This window comes from Pogona vitticeps, chromosome 5 (assembly GCF_051106095.1).
Source record: "Pogona vitticeps strain Pit_001003342236 chromosome 5, PviZW2.1, whole genome shotgun sequence".
Taxonomy (NCBI): domain Eukaryota; kingdom Metazoa; phylum Chordata; class Lepidosauria; order Squamata; family Agamidae; genus Pogona; species Pogona vitticeps.
In genome coordinates this window covers 193,266,710-193,292,500 of record NC_135787.1, presented here as the reverse complement: position 1 = coordinate 193,292,500, position 25,791 = coordinate 193,266,710, and the positions used below count along the sequence as shown (strand labels likewise).

General features: G+C 46.2%; 1 protein-coding gene across 1 annotated transcript in view; it reads right to left on the bottom strand.

Annotated features, from left to right (window-relative positions):
- Window positions 1-25,791, bottom strand: part of LOC110082618 (uncharacterized) — a 113,959-nt gene that overhangs the window by 46,998 nt on the left and 41,170 nt on the right. Inside the window, exons 25-38 of the mRNA XM_073002465.2 lie at window positions 24,320-24,355; window positions 22,214-22,267; window positions 21,024-21,068; window positions 20,491-20,526; window positions 18,968-19,003; window positions 16,694-16,753; window positions 16,281-16,406; window positions 12,884-12,955; window positions 10,943-10,978; window positions 10,129-10,188; window positions 5,036-5,080; window positions 3,754-3,789; window positions 2,826-2,861; window positions 192-248 (exon numbers count right to left, since the gene is read on the bottom strand). Of these exons, the coding sequence (XP_072858566.2) occupies window positions 192-248; window positions 2,826-2,861; window positions 3,754-3,789; window positions 5,036-5,080; window positions 10,129-10,188; window positions 10,943-10,978; window positions 12,884-12,955; window positions 16,281-16,406; window positions 16,694-16,753; window positions 18,968-19,003; window positions 20,491-20,526; window positions 21,024-21,068; window positions 22,214-22,267; window positions 24,320-24,355 (735 nt within the window). The remainder of the gene's footprint in view (window positions 1-191; window positions 249-2,825; window positions 2,862-3,753; window positions 3,790-5,035; window positions 5,081-10,128; window positions 10,189-10,942; window positions 10,979-12,883; window positions 12,956-16,280; window positions 16,407-16,693; window positions 16,754-18,967; window positions 19,004-20,490; window positions 20,527-21,023; window positions 21,069-22,213; window positions 22,268-24,319; window positions 24,356-25,791) is intronic.

The window sequence follows — 25,791 nt, the reverse complement described above, 5'->3', positions numbered from 1 at the left end:
GTCGGAGGCTCATAGAGGGATCCGGGCTTTCAGAGCGAGACAAACTCAGCAGAGTAAAGCGCAAGGCATGAGAAGCAGCGCATGGAATACCCTCAGGAGTGTGACGGCCCCAAAAAATCCCCACTCCCGTCAGCCGCTTGCGGAGATAAAAAGAAAACTTTTAGGGAGAAGCAAGAGAAGGAACCACTTACTGAATCGCCTTTGTTGCCTTTATAACCCTGAGGTCCGAATATCGTCATGGGGTCTCCCTAGGGTGCAAGGACATGATAGAAGGGTCTCAGCACACACTTAGAGGAGTTAGACAATGGGACTTATTCAAATAACCACTGGATAAACTGATGGGAGAAACTCATTACAGCTCCTTTTTAACCAGTCAAATGTCCACTGCAGTGTCAGAGGAAGACCCTGAACGCATGTGCATTTGTAGGAAGGATGGCTTATGCGTTCAGTGTGGTCCTCCTGACATATCATCTTTCCATGCAGCCGACTTACTGCTTCCCACCGAATCCGAAAAATAAAAGCCAAGGAGAACTAGCCTTCTCTTCCTGCCTTTCCCTTGAGGTCTTTGGACTTAAGGAATATATGCGCACCCTACATGGGTGATATCGGTCTCTTGATCTGTGAAACGTTATCTTTTCGGGAGAGGGACTACAACTCCCACCAGCCCCAGCCAGCCAGGCAATGGTTTTGGCATGCAGTTGTGGGGGATTATGGGAATCGGGATTCCACCCCCCCAAGTGAGTGCGCCAAGCTCTGTTTAGAACCCCCTGAGCCCTGGGAGAGGGACGTTCCACCATCCGTTCTTGACAGAGTGGATGCTCCCTTCATCCGCATTCTGCGCCAAAAGAGACAAGCATCAATGACTCACAAATAGGATCAAAGGGGGGGGGGGGAGAGAAAAGGAAAGGAAAAGGTTAGAAAATGATGCACTGGAACATCCTGAGGTTCATTTATCTCTCCCACGCTGCTTCATTCACCTCCTCCTTCCTCCTCATGTTTTATTCACCCTCCTTTTGGAGAGGGCATCCCACATTCGTTTTAGGATGGAAAAAAGGCTGGCAGCATCCAGAATGGATTTTGGCCGCTGGCTGGCTCCGGTAGCCCTCTGTGAAAGTCCCCCTTCTTGTGAGACAAATTGGCTGCCCCCATTTGACTGAGAGGGACTCTCAGCCTCTTGACTTCTCTCAAAAACCTCCGCTTTCTGTCGAACTGTTACTGCTCCAAGATTTCTTTCTCTTTTTTCCATTTGCTACTGGCTACCTCACCCATGTCTGGCACCGGCAAGCCTCAGCCTCTTCAGAACAACACAGGAACAAGCAAAAGGTAAAGAACCATGGTAATAGAGATGCGGATCTTTGGCATTTCTCTGAAAGCTGCAGCACATTTACCAATTCCAAAATAAATTTAAATGAAACAGAATCTTAGCATCATTCATCTGGAAGGGGCCAATAAGGCCATGAAGCCCAACCTCCTACTCAGTGCAGGAATGTAACCCAAAGCAGATCTAACTAGAGATGTACAATTTTGGAAAATATCCATATTTTTAGGGGGGAGGGTAAAGGGAATTTTTTTGGGAAATTTTACATCTTTAGATCTGACATATGGGTGTCCAATTTTCTCTTGAAGGGCACCAACGTTGGAGCGCTCACCATCTCCCAGGTAATGGGTTCCATTGTTGTACTGTTCTAACAGTTAAGAAGTTTTTCCTGACATTGAGCCTAAATCTGGCTTCCTATAGCTTAAACCCATTATGACATATCCTGCCCTCTGGGATGACTGAGAACAGATCCTGCCTTTCCTCAGTGTGACTATCTTTCAAGTTTTTGAATAGTGCCATCCTATCAGTCTTTTTTTGTCAAGGCTAAATATACCCAGTTTTTTTCAATCTTTCCTCCTATGGCTCAGTTTCCAGTACTCTGATCATCTTTCTTGCCCTCCTCTGGACTTGTTCCGGCTTCTTGGCAAAATAAAATAAATAAGGTTTTAAATGCATATTTCAAGAACATGTCTAAAATAAGCAAAGCTCGAGAAACAAAGCATTATTGAAATTATGAAATCAAAATCTTAAGACAGGCTGTGTTTGTACATGCATGGAGCTCACATTTTGGACTGCTTGTAGTGAGCTAATTCCTAGCTATCACATGATTTATGGGGAGTTGTGCTCTAGCCCAACCCTGATCCATGCCCAAGCTAGATTTTTTTTTTTTTTTTTTTTTTTGGTCCAGCAATAGGACTTCTACTTCTGGACTGCAGTGATTCCTCGGTGCAAAGAAGGGACACATTAAGGGAGATTGTGCCCAACACAATATTTTCTCAACAAACAATTGCACCAAGAGCATAGAAAATTCTGTCGTGCGTCTTATGCCCTTCTTGTTGTTGTTAAGTCTTTAAGTCGTGTCCGACTCTTTGTGACCCCATGGACCAGAGCACACCAGGCCCTCCTGTCTTCCACGGCCTCCTGGAGTTGGGTCAAATTCATGTTGGTCACTTTGATAACCCTTTACAGCCATCTCGTCATCTGTCGTCCCCTTTCTCCTCTTGCCTTCACACTTTCCCAACATCAGGGTCTTTTCTAGGGAGTCTTCTCTTCTCATGAGATGGCCAAAGGATTGGAGCCTCAGCTTCAGGATCTGTCCTTCCAGCAAGCACTCAGGGTTGATTTCCTTCAGAATGGATAGGTTTGATCCCCTTGCAGTCCAAGGGGCTCTCAAGAGTCACCTCCAGCACCACAATTCAAACCTTTTGCCCTTGGGCTCATCCAAAACCAGGCTCCTCCATCCATCCTTCACTCACCCCACACAATTCACCCTCTGAGCATCACTTACCCTTTCTCCTTTGGGCCCCGGAAAGCCAACCTCGCCCTAAGAAAAGCAAGTCAAAATGAAAAAGGAATAGATTAGTTTTAAGACTTTTCCATCTCCCTGGAACAATTTGTAAATATTTATTGATTTGATTTATACAGCATTATTTTATTGTTATCTGCCCTGTCTTCCTTTCCTGGAGCTCAAACCTCACTGAAGAGAAGGCAGGACAGAAAGGTTAATATAGGAAAGGCCCTCTTGGTTGCATGGAAGTGAGAAGATCGGGGACATTTCCCACTGTTGGGGGACTTTAAAAGCTTGATTTTGCTACAGGTCACAGTGGATTCTCACCAATTTTCCTACTGTTCATGGAGACTGAGGATGAATGTGACTATTGTTATTGTTTGTTGTTTAGTCATTAAGTCGTGTCCGACTCTTCGTGACCCCATGGACCAGACCACGCCAGGCCCTTCTGTCTTCCACTGCCTCTTGGAGTTGGGTCAAATTCATGTTGGTCGCTCAGATAACCCTGTCCACCCATCCCGTCCTCTGTCGTCCCCTTCTCCTCTTGCCCTCACACTTTCCCAACATCAGGGTCTTTTCCAGGGAGTCTTTTCTTCTCATTAGATGGCCAAAGTACTGGAGCCTCAGCTTCAGGATCTGTCCTTCCAGTGAGCACTCAGGGTTGATTTCCTTCAGAACTGATAGGTTTGTTCTCCTTGCAGTCCAGAGGACTCTCAAGAGCCTCCTCCAGCACCACAATTCAAATTTACTTGTTGGTTTATTTCTATCTTGCTTTCCCTCTAATGAACTCAAGGGGTTATACACACCTCTTCCCATTTTACCTTCAAAACAACTACCTCGTGAAGTAAGACAGGCTGGAAAAAAGTCATCAACCCATGGCTACCAGGTGAGTTTTGTGCTTAAAAAAAAAAACCTGTGGGCTACTTACCTTTTCACCTTTAGGTCCTGGAAGCCCCATCTGTCCCTGAAAGAAGACACCGAGTGAGACTTGTCACGAGTAATTCACCCCTTGCATTATCTTATAGAAAAATAATTCTTTGGGACAATGGCTCCTAGGATTTCCTGCAGTGGTACTGGGGGAATGCTGGAAGCCTTCATCCAAAACTCCTCCAATTCTTGCTCTCAAGTGCCCAGGACACAGAGATAGAGAGCAGCCAAGGCCAGTCATGGCAGAGCAGTTAGGAAGTTTTAGACCTCCGGACCTTTACAGTCTTAGAAGGCCTCTGCCATGAGTATTCCCTCTGCTTTCCAGCCGAAAACCAGCTCGCCCAAGGTCTGGTTGTGTGCAGCTTGCCCAAGGCTACACAGGCTGGCTTTTTCCCCAGGGGGCGCAGTGGGGAATCGAACTCCTAGCCTTTGGCTCCACAGCCAGGTAACCAACTTAACTCACCGAACTACCCAACCACTTTAATGTGACTCAGTGTGAAACAAACAAATGGAGCTGTTTGTCGTGTCCAGATGCAAACAGCACTAGTCTGGACCACGGCTAGCTTTGCGTTTTCCATTCACTTAGATCCCAGCGTTAACCTGACCTGAGTTGGGAAATATGATTTTTTTTTGGACTACAAACCCCAGTATTCCCCAACCAGGGAGTTGTAGTCCAAAAGAGATCTACAGAAACAAATGTTTGCTTCGGAGGCCTGAATGCAAAACGTTTATTTGGAAATTAGTGCCATTGGGTTGCACAAATGGACGGCAGATATTTTAAGGGGGAAATCATCATCATCCAATCAGGTGTTCTTGCTGGTTTTCCCTGACTACAATTATTTTAAAAAATGGAAGAAAGACAGGACAGGGCCTTGCTGTGAACAGCACCACAGCAGCAGATCTGCTTAGTTTGTGTGCATGAGAACTGCGAAGGATGGGTTGTGTATCCAAACATTTCTAGGGCAGGTACAAAGGTGGTTTCACTTATACACAGCTCCCTTTTGACCCATCGGTTGGCACTTCCCCCTTTTGCTTCAACCTCCTGCATTGAAAACATCCAGTTTGCAGGAGAGATTTCTGGAAGAGGGCATGAGGGAGAGTTGTTGTCAAAGGAGAGAAAGTGGAAAACAGTGAGTGCTTTTTTTCCCAATCAGAATATGGTTGCAACCCCAGGAAATGCAGATCGCAAAAACCTGCAACTGCTTTTTACCTGCGAGTTTTTAAAAAGGGTGGGCGTGAACTAACCGGCCCCTGGCGTTCTGCTTTGCTTACGTTATTCTTACCATCATGCCGACAGGGCCACGGACTCCTACAATTCCTTCTTCACCCTGTTTTGTTAAAAATAAAAGAGGGTACATTGACATCATTTGTTCTGTGAATGGGGTTGTTTCACTTTATCCCAATGCCCTTTAAAGGAGAAGGCTCTGAATAAGACTGGGGGGGGGGGGAATATTATATCTGAACCAAGAAGCATACTGACATTTATTTTCTGGTTCACTACATGTGTAGTGCGATAAGAAACCACAATGCCAATTCAAACATACAGGCATATAGATAGGAGGTTCCTATTCCCCCCCCCCAAAAAAAAATATATAGCAGACTCTGAGTCAGATGTTTCATTATAGATAACCTGTCGTTAGAACACGAAATTCCTCAACAGCTGAAAGATGTGTGATTGCCCCAGCAGGAGGTTTTCATACCTTCCACTATGCGCAAATGAGATTGGTTTGCTTTGTAATTGGTCTAAACATGGACTTACTTTGCAAGCATGATGGCTTAGTCACCTCAGCCTGGCTGAATCATGCATCTCTGTGCCGTGAAGTCAATTCTGATTTAGAGCAGTCCTTTCCATAGGCTTTCCAGAAATCCTATAATTTTCCATCTGACACCTCATGGACAGGCTAATATGGCTTACATGGAAAAAAATGCCAAAGTTGAAGATTTTAAGGCCTAACTATGCCTAGCTGCTTTAGAAAAAAAATCAAACTGGGATAGGAACAGGAAGCTGAGGTGGAGCTAGGCCTAGTTAGGAAGCTGAAGTGGAGTTAGGCCTAGCTAGGAAGCTGAAGTGGATTTAGGACTACTTAGGAAGCTGAGGTGGATTTAGGCCTAGCTAGGAAGCTGAGGTGGAGCTAGGCCTAGCTTGGAAGCTGAGGTGGAGCTAGGCCTAGTTAGGAAGCTGAGGTAGAGCTAGGCCTAGCCAGGAAGCTGAGGTGGAGCTCGGCCTAGCCAGGAAGCTGAAGTGGAGCTAGGCCTAGCTAGGCCCCAAAACCTAGTTCAGGTCTATGGCCCAGATGAGGTTTTTTTGCATGTGTGTCTGTCAGTTAGAACTCCCAGAATGTATAATTATGGGGACTATATTCCGAAAATAAATAAATAAATAAATAAATAAATAAATAAATAAATAAATACGTAAGCAGTCAGTGCCAGCCTAGCTTCCCTTGGCAGGGAGTTCCACAGTCTAGAGAGAGCCATGGCGAAGTCCCTCCTTGGGTCTTTTGAAGTGGATCCTTAAGGCTAATATTTTGGGGTGTGCAGTCCAAAGCAGCATTTCCCCTAGGCTTTGATTCCGCATCTGCAATTGTGCACGTCTGTAATCTGTAATTTCCTCCCGAGCTGCCACGAAGTGGCCATAAACACTCCTTGGCATCCACCTGGCCCATCTGTCCGTACCCATTAGCCTTTTATGTGCCCTTTATGAGCCATCGTATTTAAAGTGTGAAGAGGGGGGCCCAGGTGTTTGCTTGTTAATTTCGGAACCCCTGGGCTTGGCTTCGTGTTGTTTCCTTAGCGGCCAGGTTTCTAAGACAAGACCTTTATTTTTCTCCATTAGTTTTTATTAATGCATATTTCAGTGGGTTTTCATTGATAGGAAAGAGAAGGGAGTGAAATTGGAACAGGGCAAATAAGGCTGGAGACAAGCAAAAGTTTTTCTGAGAGAGAAAATTTGGATGATGACTGCATTGTTTCCCATGATAAGCCAGGTTGTCCCCACCCCCACCCCCAATTCCTGATCAGGAAAGTTTGGCAAAAGCAACAGGGGGAAATCCAGCAAAAATCTCTTTGTCCAGAAATAACAGCAGAGCAAAAATCTGATTAAAGTCTCCCACAACACAGCTTTCTAAAAAAATGTTATTCTTCCTTCCCTTTTCATTTTGCCCCCAAAGCGTTTCTTTACTTTACTTTTATTGGATTTTTACCCCGCCCCCCTACAAAGTCTACTCAGGGCAGCTTACATACATAATAAAAACATAACAGAAACAACATCCTAAAAACATTTAAAACTTCAAATTGTTAACAATTATATAAATCCTTGCCAAGATGGAGTGATTAAAAAGAAAAAAGTAAAGATCAGTTAATTGACTGGAGGGTCAATTCTAAATGCAAAATCACCCTCCAGGTGGATCAAACAAACAAACAAACAAACCTCTGCTATATACCCAATCCATCTATCTCAAGCCCCAATTGAGAGAGAGGTATGATTTCATGCAATTCCTTCTGAGCTCCTTGCCCGATCCATCAGAATTGCAAATGAAGCTTGCATTGACCCTCTCAGGGACCAATCAAAAGACAAAACCCTCATGCTAGGATCCACAGATGCTTTCCCCCTTCTCAAGGAAAGTCCACTTCTATGAATACTGTCTGCACTAGGTGTGTTACAAGACAGCAAGGGGGTGGGAGTGACTGCAGTGACAGAAAAGGTGAAAACTGCAGAACTGGTGGGATCCATGCCTAGTAAAGTCATTCTTAAACAGTGGTGCCCAGTGCCACTGGTGAGATCCTACCATGGCAGAATAGACCATGACTTCCCTTGATCTGGGCACTAAATAATTCAGTTGATGCAGTGTAGAATACCATGAACTGATGGATGGAGAGGCAGAGGGACGGATGGATGCTTGCATCCATGAATGAAATCCTGTCCTATTTTGCTCATGGTTTTACAAAAGCACATTTGAACTGGCCACTCTTAATCTGAAGAAGCAGCATCTATGGAGATCTTGATCTGGAACATGGTCCTAATCCATATTGGGGCTGTGTGCAAGTGTTCTGACAGCCTGCAAACCCCCCAGTAACTAGTTTCTCCTCACCTCTGATGTTCAGGGGCTTTGGAGTGCAGGAAATATTCAGTAATCATGTGCAGTCAAGTCAATTCTGACTTATGGCAACTCCTTTTAGGGTTTTCCAGGCAGAGAAGACTCAGAAGTGGTTGACCCTTCCCTTCTTCTGGGGGGTGCCCTTGGACTGTGTGCAGCTGGCCCAAGGCCACCTAGGCTGGCTCTTCTCCCAGGAGGCTCAGTGGAGAATCGAACTCCCAACCTCTGGCTCCATAGTCAGAGACCTAAACCACTGAGCTATCCAATTAGCTAATTCTGACATATGGTTATCCTTTTCAGAGTTTTCCAGGTAGAGATTACTCACAGGTGTGTTACCATTCCCTTCCTCTAGGGGCAGTCTTGGGACTGTGCAGCTTGCCCAAGGCCACCCAGGCTGGCTCTTCCCAAGAGGCACAGAGGGGGAATCGAACTCCCAACTTCTGGCTCCACAGCCTGATACCGAAACCACTCAAAGAGCAGTAAAGGGACAAATTGTGGCACAAATCTGTTCCAGAGCCACCTTTCCATCTATATTCTTGATCAGGTCCCCCCCCCCCCCCATTTCTTCAATGGGAAAGCGGGTTGCTTCATATTATTTATTTATTTTTATTTATTTATTGCACTTATATGCCGCCCATCTAGACATTGTCTACTCTGGTTTCAGAAAGGCGTGAAAAATAAAGTGTGCCCTTCGTTTGCCTCTTCGCTCTCCGTCACATCCCCAACACCAACCCGTTCTCTGCCATTTCTTGAAAACTAAATCTCCTCTAGTCGGTGCTGTAAAAGAAAACCAGAATCTCCTTTGATCACTTCCTCCTTATCCCCCAGCCCATCATGTCCCCACAACAGAGAAGTACCACCTGGAATTTAAACAGATGTTGACATTATTTCCGTCCCCGGGGTCTACCTGAAATGTGAGCAGGCCTTCTGCTCCTCAATGGGTTTATATAAAAAAAGCCTATTGCGGAAGGAATATTTTATTCTAATGGCTGACGGGACCAAACTCCCAGAGCACTGCATGGCACAGACGGCAATCATCCGATGTTTCAAAGTGATCCCGAAGAGTACAAGAAAAACTAACATGTTTTGCTTAAAGGCAAAGCCGAGACCTTGTATAATGCTGGTGGAGGAAGATGCTTTGCTAACGTATTCACACGAGATTCCAGGCCACAGAGGAGATGAAGGAGGAGATAGAGATATTTGTAAATGGGCCGTTGCAAAAGAGGCCGAGGCTTAACTGAGATTTGCATCTGTGCAATTTTTACAAAACATTTCTCTTCGAGATCCTAGCAAAGAAATCCTTATAGATCCACTTCCCTGCTACAGCTTGGCCTCTTGAGTCCTCCTCTGTCTTCCGCCACCACCCTGCCAATTTTTAAATGCTAAATTAAGTAAGAATAAGACAAAAGACAGGTTCATTGGTAAATGAAGGCTCTTATGACATTTGGAAAAATTCTTCAGAAATGAACTGAAATCAAATTTCCCCACATTTGCACTGATCAGGTTTGACAAACGCTGTTCTTCCCGGTCAGAAGAACAGCCTGCTGCATCTTCTTCCTGAGTAATCGTTAAAGATTAGGAGTCTAGTCTAAATAACTAAGTAAATAAAACTTTTTCAGACTTGACCATCCTAGTTTAGCAGCGATGGGGTTGAAATCAATGGGACTGAAAGCCTGATTTTTAGGACTTAGGAGTTAAGGTATGAAATCCTGTTGCTTAATGTAGTAAGTCACACTAGAGGAGGCCCATTGCATGAGTGGGCATCGAGCAAGTCAGCACCTCTATTCCATTGATTCAAATGGGCCTACTCTAATTGCAACTTTAGTATACTAAGTCATAACTAGAGTAGACCCATTTGAATCAATGGAACATACTGAGGACTTGACTCACCAGATCCCCACTCCTTCAAAGGGTCTCCTCTAGCATGACTTATTATTTTAAGCCAGTGGCTCCCAACCTGGGGTCCTCAGACGTTCTTGGACTACAACTCCCGGAAGCCTTCATCCCTCACTGTGCTGGCCAAGATTTCTGGGAGTTGTAGTGCAAGAATGTCTGGTGAACCCGAGTTCGGGAGCCACTGGTCTAAACAACAGGATGGCTCAGTTTTGTCCGTTTTAGCTTCTCCCGCTTTTGAATGCTTTGAAATTCAAGCTCTTCCTTTCCCCCCAAATGAAGAAACCGGAAAACATGCCATCACAGTCATTCAGCTGATAAGGATATTCGGAGCAAAGGCTGGCATGAACAACACCCCAAAAAGGGGATGAATTAACAGGTCGTCCTACCCGGGGGCCAGGGGGGCCGCGCGGTCCTCGTGGGCCCGGTTTGCCAAGACCAGTTTCGCCCTGCCAAACAGAAAAAAATCACAGTGTTACCCAGGGACGTATTGGTTGCCAAATAATCCTTTTTCTCTTTCCTCGAGAGCCTGAGGTTATCTCAACATCTAAGCAAAGTAGAGGACTAGCCCAAAATCTCTTTTATCCGGTGTTATTTCTAATTCATAATTGGGTGCTGTCCATTCCATTCTAGATGTAGTATATAATAATCCAATCTACTTTGTTGTTGTTTAGTCATTAAGTCGTGTCCGAGTCTTCGTGACCCCCACGGACCAGAGCACGCCAGGCCCTCCTGTCTTCCACAGCCTCACGGAGTTGGGTCAAATTCATGTTGGTCGCTTTGATGACCCTGTCCAGCCATCTCGTCCTCTGTCGTCCCCTTCTCCTCCTCTTGCCTTCACTCTTTCACAACATCAGGGTCTTTTCCAGGGAGTCTTCTCTTCTCATGAGATGGCCAAAGTATTGGAGCCTCAGCTTCAGGATCTGTCCTTCCAGTGAGCAGTCAGGGTTGATTTCCTTCAGAATAGATAGGTTTGTTCTCCTTGCAGTTCAGGGGACTCTCAAGAGCCTCCCCCAGCACCACAATTGAAAAGCATCAATTCTTCTCCCCAATCTACCAAATCTGCTTTCAAAGGGAACTCAACAGGCATCACCAGATCTGACCAGAGTTAATTTCACATTGTTCCACTGTGCTGGGCATTTTCTCCATCCTGAGCCCCATCGCTGGTCAGCTGAGTGGTTGTTTGCTGTGTGTGCAACTCACCTTGTTCCCCTTCATTCCGGGGGCTCCAGGTATCCCCTGAGGAGCAAAAACGCAAAATATGGTTTCGTACCAAAACAAGGGGAGCACTTGTCAGCTCGGGTGGACACACGACACAGAGCCTGGTAGGGCTGTGGCTTGTCCCTATCTCAGCTGCTCCCACTTCTTCCTTACATTATTGAGATAAAAAGGGGCCGATCCAACCTCAAGCCTCCTCTTTTTGTTCTCCTCACCAACCTATCGCTCTATCCAGTGCATCATTTCATGGACAGTTTCCTTATACCAGTGGTTCTCAAACTGGAGTCCCCAAATGTTCGTGGACTACAACTCCCAGAAGCCTTCACCACCAGCTGTACTGGCCAGGATTTCTGGGAGTTGTAATCCAAGAACCTCTGGGGACCCAAGGCTGAGAATAACCACTGTGTTATACCAAAAGCAGAACCTAAATCGTAGGTGGACAATCAGAGAGGATCTAGAGAGCATTCCCCCTCCCCCTTTGCGGATCCAAGCAAGGGCCACATGAGCCCCTTCTAGCGGTGGCAGGATCAAAGCACCGGTTGTTTGTCTACAATTTTGGTCTAGCTTAGTGTCAGAAAACCATAAAAAGAAGCATCTGGAGAAGTGATACGCCTACCCCACCTTTTTTTTGTTTTTTTGTTTTTTGGTATGGGCTCTCAACTTCCCCAATGGCCTTTCGGTATTGGAGGAACAGCCTTGAGGTTATCTGCTATGCATAGGATGCTCATCCCTGCTCGTACCTCCATGATGGCCTTTTTCTCAGTTCCACCATCCTCAGAGGGGTGCTCGGTGGGGACACAGGAGAGGGCCTTCTCTGTGGCTGCTCCCAGACTCTGGAACTCCCTCCCACTGGAGGGAGTACTACTTACTGTTAGAGATGGGCACGAAGCTCCGTTCAGCTGTTTGTGCCACTTCATACACGTGGCAACACCTCCCCAGTCAGCAAACCCTCCTCTCCTCCTCCTCCTCTTCGGCTGTTTGACCCATCTCACTCGGACAAAGAGGCAGGGCAGGCTACCCTGTCCGAATGAACAGCTGGCGAGGAGGAGGAGAGGAGCGTGCTCCAACGGGTGAGTGGGGAGGCGCAGGAAGGGAACGCGCGGCCCCTGTGGTGCCATACATACGGATTGGCACGAACCGCCGAACTGAGCTTCGTGCCCATCTCTAACAAACCAAGCTCCCTGCCCACCGGCCGACTGAAGAGGCCCCAGCAACTTGATTTGGACTCGATTCGGGCGGGTTCTGGGGCGACTCAAAACGTGAGTCACTACTCACACTCATTTTGTCCATGTTGCCTTGTGGTGTCCCCATGGGCCCGCCCCCCCCGCCCATCAACTGGATGGCGCCTGCACCATCCGAGGTTTGGGGTCAGAGTCCCGAGTGCCGAGCCTTGAGGGGTGGGAAGGAGGGGCGAAAGGACTCAAGACCTTAACTCGAGGCTTGGTGCTAGGGACTGAAGACTCAAACTCGGACTTAGACCTCAGATCCCGAGCATTATCAACGTCCCCGCCGTTTTAGCTTTTAAACATGGTCTTTTAAAACGCAGTGGTTCCCTAACCTTGGGCCTCCAGATGTTCTTGGACATCAACTCCCAGAAATCCTGGCCAGCAGAGGTGGTGGTGAAGGCTTCTGGGAGTTGTCCTCCAAGAACATCTGGAGGCCCAAGGTTGGGGAACCACTAGGATGCACGCCCCCTGAGGTCTGTTGAAGGAGAAAGGCAGGGGTAAACATATTTAAAATAAAATAAAAATAAACCTGATCCTCCCAGATGGGCAGGGCTTCAGGTAAAGGCGTCTCCGATCCTCACTAAAGAAGGTGGGCCCTACCTGGAGAGGTACTCCCCACCCACGCACCCCAGCGCTGATCCTCCTGCTTCTTGCTTTCTACCCTCCTTTTCCCAAAAGAGAGATATTTCGTTGCCACTACCTCTTGCCCAGGCAGCCCCGGTGGGCCTGGCAATCCGGGGGATCCGTTCCGGCCTCTCTGACCACGTTCCCCCTACAAAGAAAAAGATGGTTTTAAATAAAATTTCTTTGCTAGCCAAAACAGCAGCGACAAGAAGGCAGTCTAGGCTTGGCCGGCTATTGCCGTTGGAGGAAGCACTAGCCTGATGAGAGGATCTGCCCTACAAGGGAACCCTTGGAATAAAAAAGAAAACACATTGGGAGAACCCGTGTATATCCCTACGTTGCCCCCCCCCCCGGCCACTGGCTGAATGCTGGCTGGGGGATTCCAGCACATTGCAATAAAAGGAGAGGGTTGTAGATTTAATGGTTAGAGGCTATCAAGATGCCTCCAACTCAGGGCACCCCATGAAGAAGCCATTTCCAAAATGGCTTGTAGCCCACGGCTTCCTTTAGGGAGCCCATCCCACTCGTATCCGGTCTTCCTCTTTTCTTGCTACCTTTATGTGGCTGCTTGCAACCCAAAGGCAGCTGACCTGCTTTTCTCGAACCCAGGACCCTGCAATCCAAGCAAAGACACTGATCCAAAGAAAACTCCTCTTGGTATATGAGGAAGCCGCAGCCGCCCGGGCAAAGGAACAATAACAATCTCGTCAATGGACTGACGATTATTCTTCCACGTCATGCAGAAAGTGCCAAGTGACCTGGTCCCTCAGGAAAAGGATCATTGTCTACGTTCGCTGGACACAGAGTCCTGATCACGGTGACACAAAGCATTTATGCGAGTTCCTGAGTTTTAAATGAAAAAGCCAGGGAGGGAGAGGAGGAAAACAATGACAGAGGGCGACGGGAGAGTCGCAGAGAGATGGCTGTTGTGTTACATTTCACGCCTGGGTGATCGCATAGAGAGCGTTACTCTGTCAGAGCAAGCCGTGTGAAAACGTTACCCCTCTGGACTACAACTCCCAGGATCCTTCAGCAGTGCACCGGCTGTACTGGCTAGGGGATTCTGGGAGCTACAGTCCCAAAAGTAACTTCCCACATCCCTCGAGCAAGACTAAGGATCATTATGACTACGGCCCATGAATGTTTAACACCTTTCTCGTGACATCGATCTGGAGGGCCTTCGTTGCAATCGTGTGGCATCATCTCCCACATTATCTCCCGGCGTTACATGTTTCTGTACCACATCTGGCAGTTGGACAGATGCTTTCCTCCTTACTTCAGGATGGTTATCCCTTTCCCCTTGGTGAAATTTTTCTTGTTCTGTCACGTCAAGTCACCTCTGATTTACAGGGGCCCTATGAACGAACAACCTCCAAAATGGCGTGCCCTCAAAAGCCATCCTCATCGCTTGTAAACCCAAGCCTGTAGCTTCCTTTAGGGAGTCCGTCCATCTTGTATCCGGTCTTCCTCTTTTCCTGCTGCCTTCTACCTTTCCCAGCATTCTTGTCTTTCCCAGAAAATCCTGTCTTCTCAGGAGGTGCCCAAAGTAAGACAAGCCTCAGCCTCAACATTTTTGCCTCCCGACAGTGAAGGCTTGATTTGATCTAGGACCCCCTTGTTACTCTTTCTGGAAGGCCAGGGGATCATCAAAGCCCCTCCTCCAACCGAGCTGATTTTAGATGAGTGACTTGTAATGGGTTCTTCTCTCATTTTTTAAAATTGTTTTATTCTTGTAAATAAGAAAGCCTTCCAAGTTGTCCAGAATCTTCATTGGGTCGAGATGAAGATGAACTTAATGGAAATGGTTCGAAAATGGGCACTTTGGCTTCATAAATCAAAGGCATTATGACATCTGGTTCTATTTTCAACAACCTGCACCCACTCCTTTGCTATAAGGTCACAGCACAATTTAAGGAGGGTCATGACAGAAGCACTACCACGGATATAGGGCTCCCCATTTACCACTTTAAAACAAAATAGGCCCCGGATTTGAAACCTTTGAAGAATACCATAAATTAGATAACAGATAATATCAAGAAACAGCTGGAAGGAAATACATAGAGGTGGATCTAAGGCATTCCAGTTTGAATAAGGGAAATTGTCCATTTCTGATGTTTTTTTCTCTATCTGGCTCTTATAGATTAAATAAGAGAGGACTTTATCCTAAGATGTGTCTGCGCTGCATAGTTACTGATGTCACTTTAATTGCCACGACTCCGTCGCAAGGGATACTGGGATTTGTAGTTTGAAGAAGAACTTTAGAATTTCCTGCCACTGTTTAGGAGAGTCCATGAGAGGGTTTTTGCAAAGAATTCCAACACTGGTTGGGCATCCTTCATTCTCGAGCAGGGCCACATACGGCCCGCGAGCTGCTCCTGTCTGGCCCACTGGACATCAAAACCATGTATAGCTTTTTGTCTAAAGTTGATCAGTTGCTTATCTTTATCATACCGCAAAAGACCTCTTTAGTATTTGTGAAGATGAACAAGTTTAAAATAAAACCAATCTTAATATCACTGTTTTATTTTATTTTAAAGTAAAGTTGGTTTGGTCCCCGAACACAGTTCAGATTTTTCGTGTGCCCCCCCAATAGAAATTAATTGCCCACCACTGGTCTTGAGGGACTAGGGTAACGTGCTCTGAATTAGAGGACTTGGAACAGCGTCTAGTGTGGCTGAGAAGGCCAATTCAAGAGTGACCATCCTTTCCACACTGAAGACCAATACAGTCTGTCCCCTGTCCAGCTCCCTGATTTTGCTGCTTTCAGGATGGCCTCTTTGCCTCGGCCTGCTGTTCAAGGGTTTCGTCAAATTGGGAGAGGCCACAATGGACCACCTGCCTCCAGGCTGAAAGCTCAGATGTCAGGGTTTCCCATCTGTTGAGGTCTATTCCTAAGGCCTTCAGATCCCACTTACAGATATCCTTGTATCGCAGCTGTGGTCTCCCTCTAGGGCGATTTCCCTGCACTAATTCTCCATAAAGGAGATCTTTTGGAATCCGACCATCAGCCATTCTCATGCCATGCCCAAGCTAACGTAGATGTCACTGTTTCAGTAATGTATACATGCTAAGAATTCCAGCTCGTTCTAGGACTACTCTATTGGGAACTTTGTCCTGCCAGGTGATACCAAACATGTGTCGGAGACAACACATATGGAACGTGTTCAGCTTCCTCTCCTGCCGTGCACAAAAGGTCCAGGACTCACTGAAGGACAGGAGTGTGCTCAGGACACAGGCTCTATAGACCTGGATCTTCGTCTGTGCCGTCAGCTTCTTATTGAGCCAGACTCTCTTTGTGAGTCTAGAGAACGTGGTAGCTGCTTTGCCACCCTCAAAATACAGCACCCAAGATTCAATAGAAATATATAAAACCTACAACTCCTCACTAGAGGACCAAGGTCCAGTTCTCCACCAGAGACCCAGTTTCTTGCATCACTGGGTGATCAAGTATTTCCCCCAAGTTGGTTACCTACCTTTTGCCCTGGAATTCCCGGTTGTCCTGGAGGCCCTCTCTTTCCTTGGGATCCCGAGATCCCCGGGTTGCCACGGATCCCCTGGATCCCCTGCGCTCCTGGAGCTCCCGGTGCCCCAGGCTCCCCCTAGTGGGAAGAAACCTTATTACACCATCACAACGGAAAACATTGGGTGTCTTACAGGGCAGCAAGCTGCAGCTCTCCCCCACCCCGTTTTGTTTTTTAACAGCTTCTAACTCCATAAAATAAGTTTTGGAGTTCTGGCATCTTTCTGAGCTCTGGAGGCAGGTGGAAATGGCCCTTAGGCTCTGAAAAGGGCCCACCTCCTGCCTCGTTTGCTCAGCCAAGAAAGGAATGAGACCTCAGGGTTGAGAAAGACAGAGATCGCCAGGCAAGATGGCGACGGCACTGACCTTAGACCCAGGAGGTCCAGCCTGGCCAGCCGGTCCCCGGAATCCGACCCCCGGCTCTCCCTTTAGAAGGAAATAATCGAAAACGGATCTGGACCTCAATTCTAATACATTGTATGCCCCGGTTTCCACCCTGCGAGGACACAGGGGTGACCACTGTCTCTGACACTTGGTGGCATCCATAGAACGTGCTTTAACAGTCCATAAATTGTAATTTTTTTCAATTTTTTTCTGCCAGCGTAGGCATTGGCCATGCTAAGGGGAGATTTCCAGGAACTGCCGCCCCCAATAGTCATTTTCCTCCCTCGGTAATAGTCCCATCTCCCACTCCCACTATATTTTGTAACCAGCGAGGTTCAAAATAGGATGTTGTCCCAAGCAAAGGACCAAGCGGGATGGTTGGCGCCACGCCCTGCACATTTTTTAATTAATTAATTAATTAAGTCTCAGCTGTAGGTCACTTTTCCCCCTAGGAGAGTAATTCAAGGCGGCCAACGATGTTAAGCAGAATTAAAAACTCGATCGATAGTGCATTGCAAACCATTAAATGATCACGGTAATTTTGATACCGTATGTGGAAGGATTAAATATATTTAAAAGTTGAAAAGCAAATTTAACTCGGCTAAAAACCAGCATCCAGGGATGCAGAGTTAAGAAGTCTGCCTCAAGAAGTCGGTCTTCAGCTCTTGGTGGAAGGATAAAAACGGGGTGGCCAAACTAATCTCCCCAGGGAGAGCATCCCACAACCTGGGAGCAACCACGGAGAAGGCCCTGTCTTGTGTCCGCACCAGATATGTCTGCAATGGCAGTGGGACCAAGAGGAGAGCTTCCTCTGAAGGTCTGAAGGGCCAAGGAGATACCATCCTACATGCACTGAAAGCCTTTCCAGTTCCATCTTCACTCAGGGTTGACTACAAGACAGCATCCTCTATGCCAGTGGTCCCCAACCTTGGACCTCCAGAGGTTCTGGAGAACATCCCAGAAGCCTTCACCCCCACCTCTGCTGGCCAGGATTTCTGGGAGTTGTAGTCCAAGAACATCTGGAGGCCCAAGGTTGAGGACTCCTGCTCTGCACCACCCAAAGGGACACAAGCTAGCTAGACGGCTGCAGTCAGAGGCCCACAACAGAAGGGGAACGGGTGAGGAGAGAGCATGGGCCAGTGGCTGGTACCTGCTACCTGGGGCAGGTGACTCCTTCCGCTTAATGGCAGAGCTGGCCCTAGTATAGAACTGAGTCCTTAAGAGCCACAAGTGTTCGGTTGTGAACACTTACTAAAGGCTCCCTGGGCTGAATGATCAGAGTTTGGAAAAAAAACTTTTCTTTTTTTTACTCTCTGGAGGACATCTCCCAGATTCCCTAGCCAGTCAACTTTGGATTCTGAAAACTGTAATCCTCAAAGGAACCCCTGTAACCTTTCCAAGCTTGGTTCACATTCAAGGTCCACCCAACCCACCCACTGGCTGTCCGGAGTCCCAGAACGTCCGAAAGATCTGTGGTGGGTCTCCTTGGCACAGCTGACAAGGGTCTCTGTTTCCACCACTTATAATCTTTCATTTTATTATAACAGAGAAATTTTCATGGCAAAGTCAGGACTTTCCCTTCTCAATACTGGGCTGTGTCATCTCGCCCATCCTCCTCCAAACCTGAACTCTTGTCTTTCGAGAAACATGTTTGGCCCTCCCGCCATCTTGCAAAAAACGCCTTCTGCCTGTCATCAGAGCTGCCCTTTGAAGCGGCCCACGATTTGTGAAATGTTGCAGCACAAAACCAGGTAATGTCTATATTTATTTGAGAACACGTATATATTTATTCTCAGGCCAACCCTATGAAAGGGCACCCTGATGCTTCGCCTGGAGCTGGCGCCAGGTTGAAGGAAGCTCTAAACATCCTTAAACCTAGAACGAAGTTACTTTGGTGGATTCTAATAACTATAGCTAGGATTCAGTGTTTGGTGGGGGGAAAGTAACGCTTTTGACTTCAACTCCCATAATCTCCAGCCAGCATGGCCACCACAAATCCTATCATCCCCAACTAGCAAGGCCATTACACATGCTGGCTGTTGGATTCGAGGAGTGGTGGTAATAATTTTTTTTTTCTAAACACTGGCTATTCCCTCTCATGCTATTTTAACCTCATCAGCATTAGTAAAGTAAAATATTCTCCTAGCCAACGGGGGCTTCATTAGTCTGGTTTAAAAATGGGGACTCGGGTTTCCTTTTAGGGTGTCCCCCCAAAAAAAAACTTGCTTTTGAACAAAACAAAGCCAGTTCCTTTACCTTTTGACCGACATCACCTTCATCACCTCTGGCGCCCTGATGGAAAGACAAGCAAAAGACCGGTCACAAATCTTCCCCAGTCTTGGAAATGGTGCCGCCCATCCTTTCATAGGGCTCAGAGTTCAAAACGGAGAACATCAGAAAGGGCACGCCAAGATAAAAGGGGGCAGAACCAAAGTGTGCAAGGGGACAAGGAAATCACTCGTGATTGTGCCTAGAGAATTTGGAAAAGTTACTTTTTAACTGCAACTCTCAGTGGTCACCCTGTGGAGTAATACTAATTGTGGAACAATAATAATAATCTAGGAATCATAACAGTTGTGTGCCATCAAATCAGTTCTATGGTGACCCTTTTCAGGGTATTTTAAATAGAGTACTCAGAAGTGCATTACCATTCCCTTCTTCTGGGAGGGGATCCCTGGGACTGTGTGCAGCTGGCCCAAGGCCACCCAGGCTGGCTTTTCTCCCAGGAGATGCAGCGAATTAAACTCCCAACTTCTGGCTTCGCAGCCGGAGACCTAACTCCAGCTAGGAATGTCAGCCTTTGAAAGGTAACACCAGAATGCGGTTCCGATGTCAAGAAAGGTGTGCATTTGATGGGTCACTTTGTTGACTATGATTGCCCCGAAAGCATCCTTTCTGTCTATCAGAGAATGACTCTAGCCAGACACAAAAAAGGAGCCTTAACTGCTCCACCAGGAAGGTCCAGCTTAGGCACGGATTGTGTCGTAGGTTGTGTGATTGCTGGGGAAAAGCCACAAAGGGTCCCAAATGGGATGTGAGCACACTCTCTGGGAAGTTTCGATTTCACATCATGGGGCAGGGGAGAGCTATCTTTGCAACAATATCTATAGGGCTTCTCATGGCAAGACCAGAGATGATGCCCCCAAAAAGACAACCGAAACGATCAATGGTTGGAAGAAAGGTTATAGTGGGTGAGAAAAGCGAGATGAAATTCAAATAAATAAAAATGCAGGCATGCAAGGAAGGTCAATGTAGGCAGAGGAGGAAGAGATTCACTATGGGACGCAAGACTAAGCATAGGCAGACCTTGGCTAAGATTCACAAGGATTTTTCCTGTGCTCCTTGTGCATCTGTTAAGGTGTGTTCATTTGCCTTGGTTGGAGGATGGGGAAAATGACATTCTGCTACAGGTTAAGTCGCATCCATCAATCACAGCGACATCATCTCTCCCCCTTATCACAACAATACACCCACAACAAAAAAACACGCTGATCACCATAATCACCCGATCTCCTGAAAAGAACAAAAGCTGATCCCATAGCTATACTTAACTATCCAATAAATAGCAAAAGAGCATGGACAGAGTTCCTACTCCTGTCCTCTGAAGATGCCCATGGCCACAGAGACCAGCGAAACGACAGCAAGAACAACCTTCAGAACATGGCCAAAGAGCCCGAAAAACCCACAACAACCATCACATGGTAATCTTTACCAACCAAGACCAGTGGGACTGCAGTGCAGAACCAGAAGTATTGGCAAAGTTGCTCTTTGCTGCTCACCTTGCTACCAGGTTCTCCAGGCTCCCCAGGTTCACCCTGTGGCAGGAAAAAAATGGAAGAAGGGGTAGGGAAGGGAAAAAAAGAAACACTGTACCAAACTAGGCAATACAGTTAGCAAGTCATTAAATGCAGAGCTCTGCTAAGTGTTAAAAGACAGTCTGTTTATCCCCAAAGAAGCCTGCCTTGATCTTCAACAATGAGCTTTCTTCTTTCTTTTGTCGCTGGGCATTGGGTGAGAAATACGGGCTTCGTTGGCCTGCCTGTTTTCTTCAGCATGGAGCTTTGCAGGAAGTGTGTGTTTAGAGGGAAAACATGGTAATAGCATTTCCCCTAACATGTGATCTGCCCTTTAGACTCAGATTAGTTTGGAAGCTATTTTTTGGATGACAAAAACTTCTGGAAAACATCCAGCCAGCATGTCCTCTGTAATCTGGGGTTCTAGTCCAAAAAAGTAACTTTCCCAAGATTTGCTGGGATTCAGAGGGAACGTGCTTTTTTTCAACCAGCACAGGTGCAAATAGGTTGAAAAGTACCTTTTCTCCTTTGCTGCCTTGGCTTCCAGGAGAGCCTTTTTCTCCCTGCATAGAAAAAAAAAAAAGAAGTGGGTCGACGGGGGAATTGACCTTTTGTGTGAAACACGGCAGATCAGAATTCCATAATAATCTTAGAAGGGCAGAGCTGGAAGGGGACCCTCGAGGTCATCCAGTCCAGCCCCAGTCAAGGAGGCACAAGTGGGGGAATCAAACTCCCAAACCTCAACCCCTGAGCTATGCAGCAGAGTTCTCCCACCCTCTTTGGTTGGGTCCCAAATATCAGCGTAGGCGTCTCAATAGCCGACGCCACCCCTCCAGTTCTGAAAGTCTCAATTTTAGGGAGCAACGGGCAGCCAAAGAGAAAAACGAAAAGCATCGAGATTTTATTTACCGGTTTTAAGAGCAGGTAGTGGTTTGGAATTCCCAACCCTGAGTGCCATAACAGTGTTTCAGGCAACAGAAACCTGGCCCATTTATCACAGGCTGCTTAAGCTACTGGGTCCTGCTATCAAGTGGAAGGCTGAAATAAGAGCCATCTCTTGCTCTTATGCGGCAAAGTTTCTGGTGCAGCCGTTCTGAAGACTTGGCTAGCCATCCCCAGGGACACACTTTGAGGATTGCATTCCACTGTGGCCATCTCCTGCCCACTGTATTTCTGCACCGTGATATTGTAAAAGCCACTTTCCTTTGAAAAACAAGGTTTTGCGGCTTCTTTTAAAGCAGAGTCGTGCATCTGAGAGCAGGATGCTGCTTCCAGCCCCGGTGTGTCTCTCCCTGCGTGCCGTCTCCCACCCCACACCTGGGGAAAGAAAACAGCTTACAGGGGCTTGCGACTGGCACGCTACCCACATTCCATGTCAGCAGGGGCTGCAAATCTGACAGTGGAACGCAAGAGTTTGCAAATCAAGTCTTGGCCGGTTTTGTAGGAATACTGGATTCTTGCAAACGTCAACTAGGAAGGAAGGAATTTTGTACGGCGGGTGCAAAAATAACCCTTATACCCTTCCCTTTCAAAATAGAAAGGCAGGGTAAAAATATTTTCAATGAAAAATGAATAAAATTCATTTCTTTTATTTATTAAAACGACAAATCACTAAAATTCATTTATTTCATTTATTAAAATAAATGAATGAATATGCAGGTTTTTAGACCACACAGAGTGTTTACATTTCTAGACCATCCTTGCTGACCTTTTGAGCACTGGTGGATGTGAAATCCAGATTGACCGTGTCAGATTCTTGCTTCTAAAGAGAGAGAGAGAGAGAACATTCCTTATGTTAATGTCTTGTTCTGCCTTTTATGTTTTCCGTTGCATCTTAAAATACATTCTCCACTTGGAAACCAGAAGCAGCCCATCATGGTTACACCCTGTAGATTAATCTGCCTCTCAGTTCTGTCATCTACTAAGGATTCTGGCATAGGTGTAGATGTGTGAAGGAGATAGTAAGGCTGGAACAAATATTTACATATTTCCTTATGCTCCAATGGGGGGAAAATGTCTTGATCCATCAAAAACTGCTGTGCAGCTTTGTGTCGCTGTATCAGGCTGAAAAGATTGCCAGGATTTCATCCGGTTAAAAGGAAAATTAGCAAAAACAAAATCGTTCCTGCATATATGCATAAAATGTTTTGTGCAAACTCTCCTGCATTTCCATAACAAAGGACATGCAAAATACCTAGGGTTTAGCTTAAGGGTGAGCTGCTATTTTTGTACATAATGTAAGTGCTTTTGTATATAAGTCAGTCCTGAAAAGAAAAAAAACGCACAAAAATGCTTGTAATATCATTGGAAGGGGAGAAAAAATGATAATGTTTATTTTCACCCATTAGAATAAAATAAGGGAGGATTTATATCAGGATCGGGAAGATTCCAGTACAAATTCACACGATTGAGACTTTGAGAGTGAATACTTCCACTCTAGGAGTTTTCAATCTACAGCCCTCCAATTCTTTTGGATTTCTGGAAAACAAAACCCAAAACATCTGGAAAGCCAAAGGTTGAGTCGTTCCCAGCCTTGGATCCCCAGATGTTCTTGGACTACAACTCCCAGAAATCCTTGCCAGCACAGTTAGGGAGGAAGGCTTCTGGGAGTTTTAGTCCATGAACATCTGGGGACCCCAGGATGGGAACCACTGGCCTGGCACTAAACCAGTGGTCCCCAACCTTGGTCCTCCAGATGTTCTTGGACTACAATTCACAGAAGCCTTCACCACCACCTCTGTTGGCCAGGATTTCTGGGAGTTGAAGTCCAAGAACATCTGGAGGCCCAAGGTTGGGGACCACTACCCTAAACCACTTATCCTCCTTCCGTATTCTTGGCTTCCAGGTTATGTTTTGAGTTCATTGTGTTATTTGGCTAATGCCAAAGCAAGGAGCCAAAACTGACAGTTGTAAAGTCGGGAGAAGCATAGTTATCTGAGTAATTTCAAGATGGAAAGCAGGCTGGTGTGGTGATGGGCATCCAGCTGTACCTCAGAACCATGTTGTCATTGATTAAAATGTACCCGATCCTCTTTCCTCCCTCCCTCCCTCCCTTCATTCATTCTTTCATTCATTCATTCATTCATTCATTCATTCGATTTATACATCTGGCTGCCAAGGCCACTCTGGATGGTTTACACCAACTAGACAGAAAACAATAGAATAACAAAGTAAGACAACATCAATAAATTGAACACTGGAAAACAAAATACCATAAAATACAGCGGCAGACATAGTGAAATACAGTACAATACATTTAATAGTCTGCATGACCCTACAGAGACCATGGGGATTCCCTATTGCACTCTAAGCCACTCTGGGCCACGGAAAGTGTGTGCTGTTTCTATGCCACCCCTTAGCAGTTAAAACTCTCTCTCTGGGTGGTTTACAATATAATTCTGCAGGCTATGCATTGTCCCCTACCCCCCATCGAGCTGGGTATTCAATTTACTGAAGCCCAGAATTGAACTCAAGTCATGAGTAGAGTCTTCACTGCAGTACAGCAATTTAACCACAACACCATGGGGCTCCACACATGTGTGCAGTGCGCACCTTCTCTTGTTGGTCAAATGAAACTGAAGTAGCAGCTGTCTGGCACAGGGACACAAGTGGATGGAAAGAGGATCTTTCTGCACTGTGAAAGCCGATCTTGCCCTGTCTGCAATTTCCAGCATTTTGGCAGTTTATGGAAACAGAGAACCGAATCCTTCCCCCCACCCTTTGGCCCGCTAACATGGCACCGCAACAAGAATTCCATGTACATTACCAATATACTTCTTATATTGATGAATAACTTGGAGGTATATAGCTTTACCTTGACTCTCCTTGCTCCGCGAGGCCCGGGGTATGCCTTGGAAATAAAAAAAAAAACCCTAGCACATTGCTGTATTTTTCCATGTATAAGATGCCCCCATGTATAGGACGCACCCACTTTCTAACCCAAAATTTCTTTCTTTGCAAGAAAGTGGAGGAGAAAATCGATTCCTGCTTTCCCCCTACATTTTTGTTGCAAAAAGCAGCTTTCCCCCTCCACATTTTGCAAAGAAAATGGAGGGGAAAGCGATTTCTGCTTTCCCCCTCCATTTTCTTTGCAAAACGTGGAGGGGGGAAGCAGGGATCAAAGCGGTTTGATCCCTCTCCCTTTACTTCTGAGTAAAAAACGACCCTCAATTTTTTCTTTAATTATTTTAGGGAAAAGTGTCACTTTATACACAGAAAAATACAGTAGAAATAAAACTCTTTGGCTAGTCTATGCACCCAGCCAGAGGTTTCCTCCACCTGTTTTGGATGGGCAGACCTATTATAAATTTGGAGAGGGTTGTGAGTGGTCTCACAAAATAGCTACCAAGGTGGACACAGCAGTCATAAATCATTCCTTCCCTAAAAAGCAAATAGAAAAACCTGAAAAAAGCTAGCCACCTTACCCAAGAGTCCAAAAGGAAGGAAGAAATTGCATCTTGCAGGGGAAACAACCCAAAACCTGTAGGAGTATTTGCAATCTCGCATGCTGCCTTTAGTAGGTTTGGCTAGGAGGGAGCTTTCTGGGCTGGGGTGACTGTCAGTCTCTCCAGCACTAACCAATTGCTTCTTCCCTGCCTCTGAATTCAAAGAGAGTCCCGCCTCTCTGCTCTGTGTCTTTTTCCCTCCCTCTTTTGCCCGTTGGAAGCAGTGAGTCTGTTGAAGTCTGCTTGCTGAAAGCATTCATGTTCGTAAGTTTGCCATTTGATCCCTTCAGCTGTAACTTTATGAAATCTCTCATTCTCCTTACAAATGTCTCTGGGTGAGTTATTGAGACTGTAAATGCTAGTCAAGGAGTGAAGGGGTGGACTTCTCTGGATTTGAAGCTACTCTGCTCCGTGACCCTCCACACGTCTGCTGCACAGCTAAAGGAATGTAACCGAAAATTAAAAACTCTCCCATAAAAACCAATTCTTTGGACCCACCAGGAATTGATATCTATGTCACTGAAAAAAAAAGCAGGTGGGTGAGCTTTTCAGTGCCAATGTTGTTTTCCTTAGCTGTATTTATTGGTTGTCTGGGAAAATAAGATAAATCATTACAGAATAAATTTGGGGTGGGAAATCTTTTTCTTTTCTTTTGAGGTTTCCACTTTCCTTTCCGATAATCCACGTGAGGCAACCTGATAACACCCCCGTCTCTCTCTCTTTTTTTTAATACCTGCTTTGGACTCTCTCTTCCTCTCCCTCCCTCCCCCTCTTTCTCCAGGCTGTCAGGATAAATTGCTAAACTGATGGCATGTGGAGACATTTTCAAATCAGGACACGG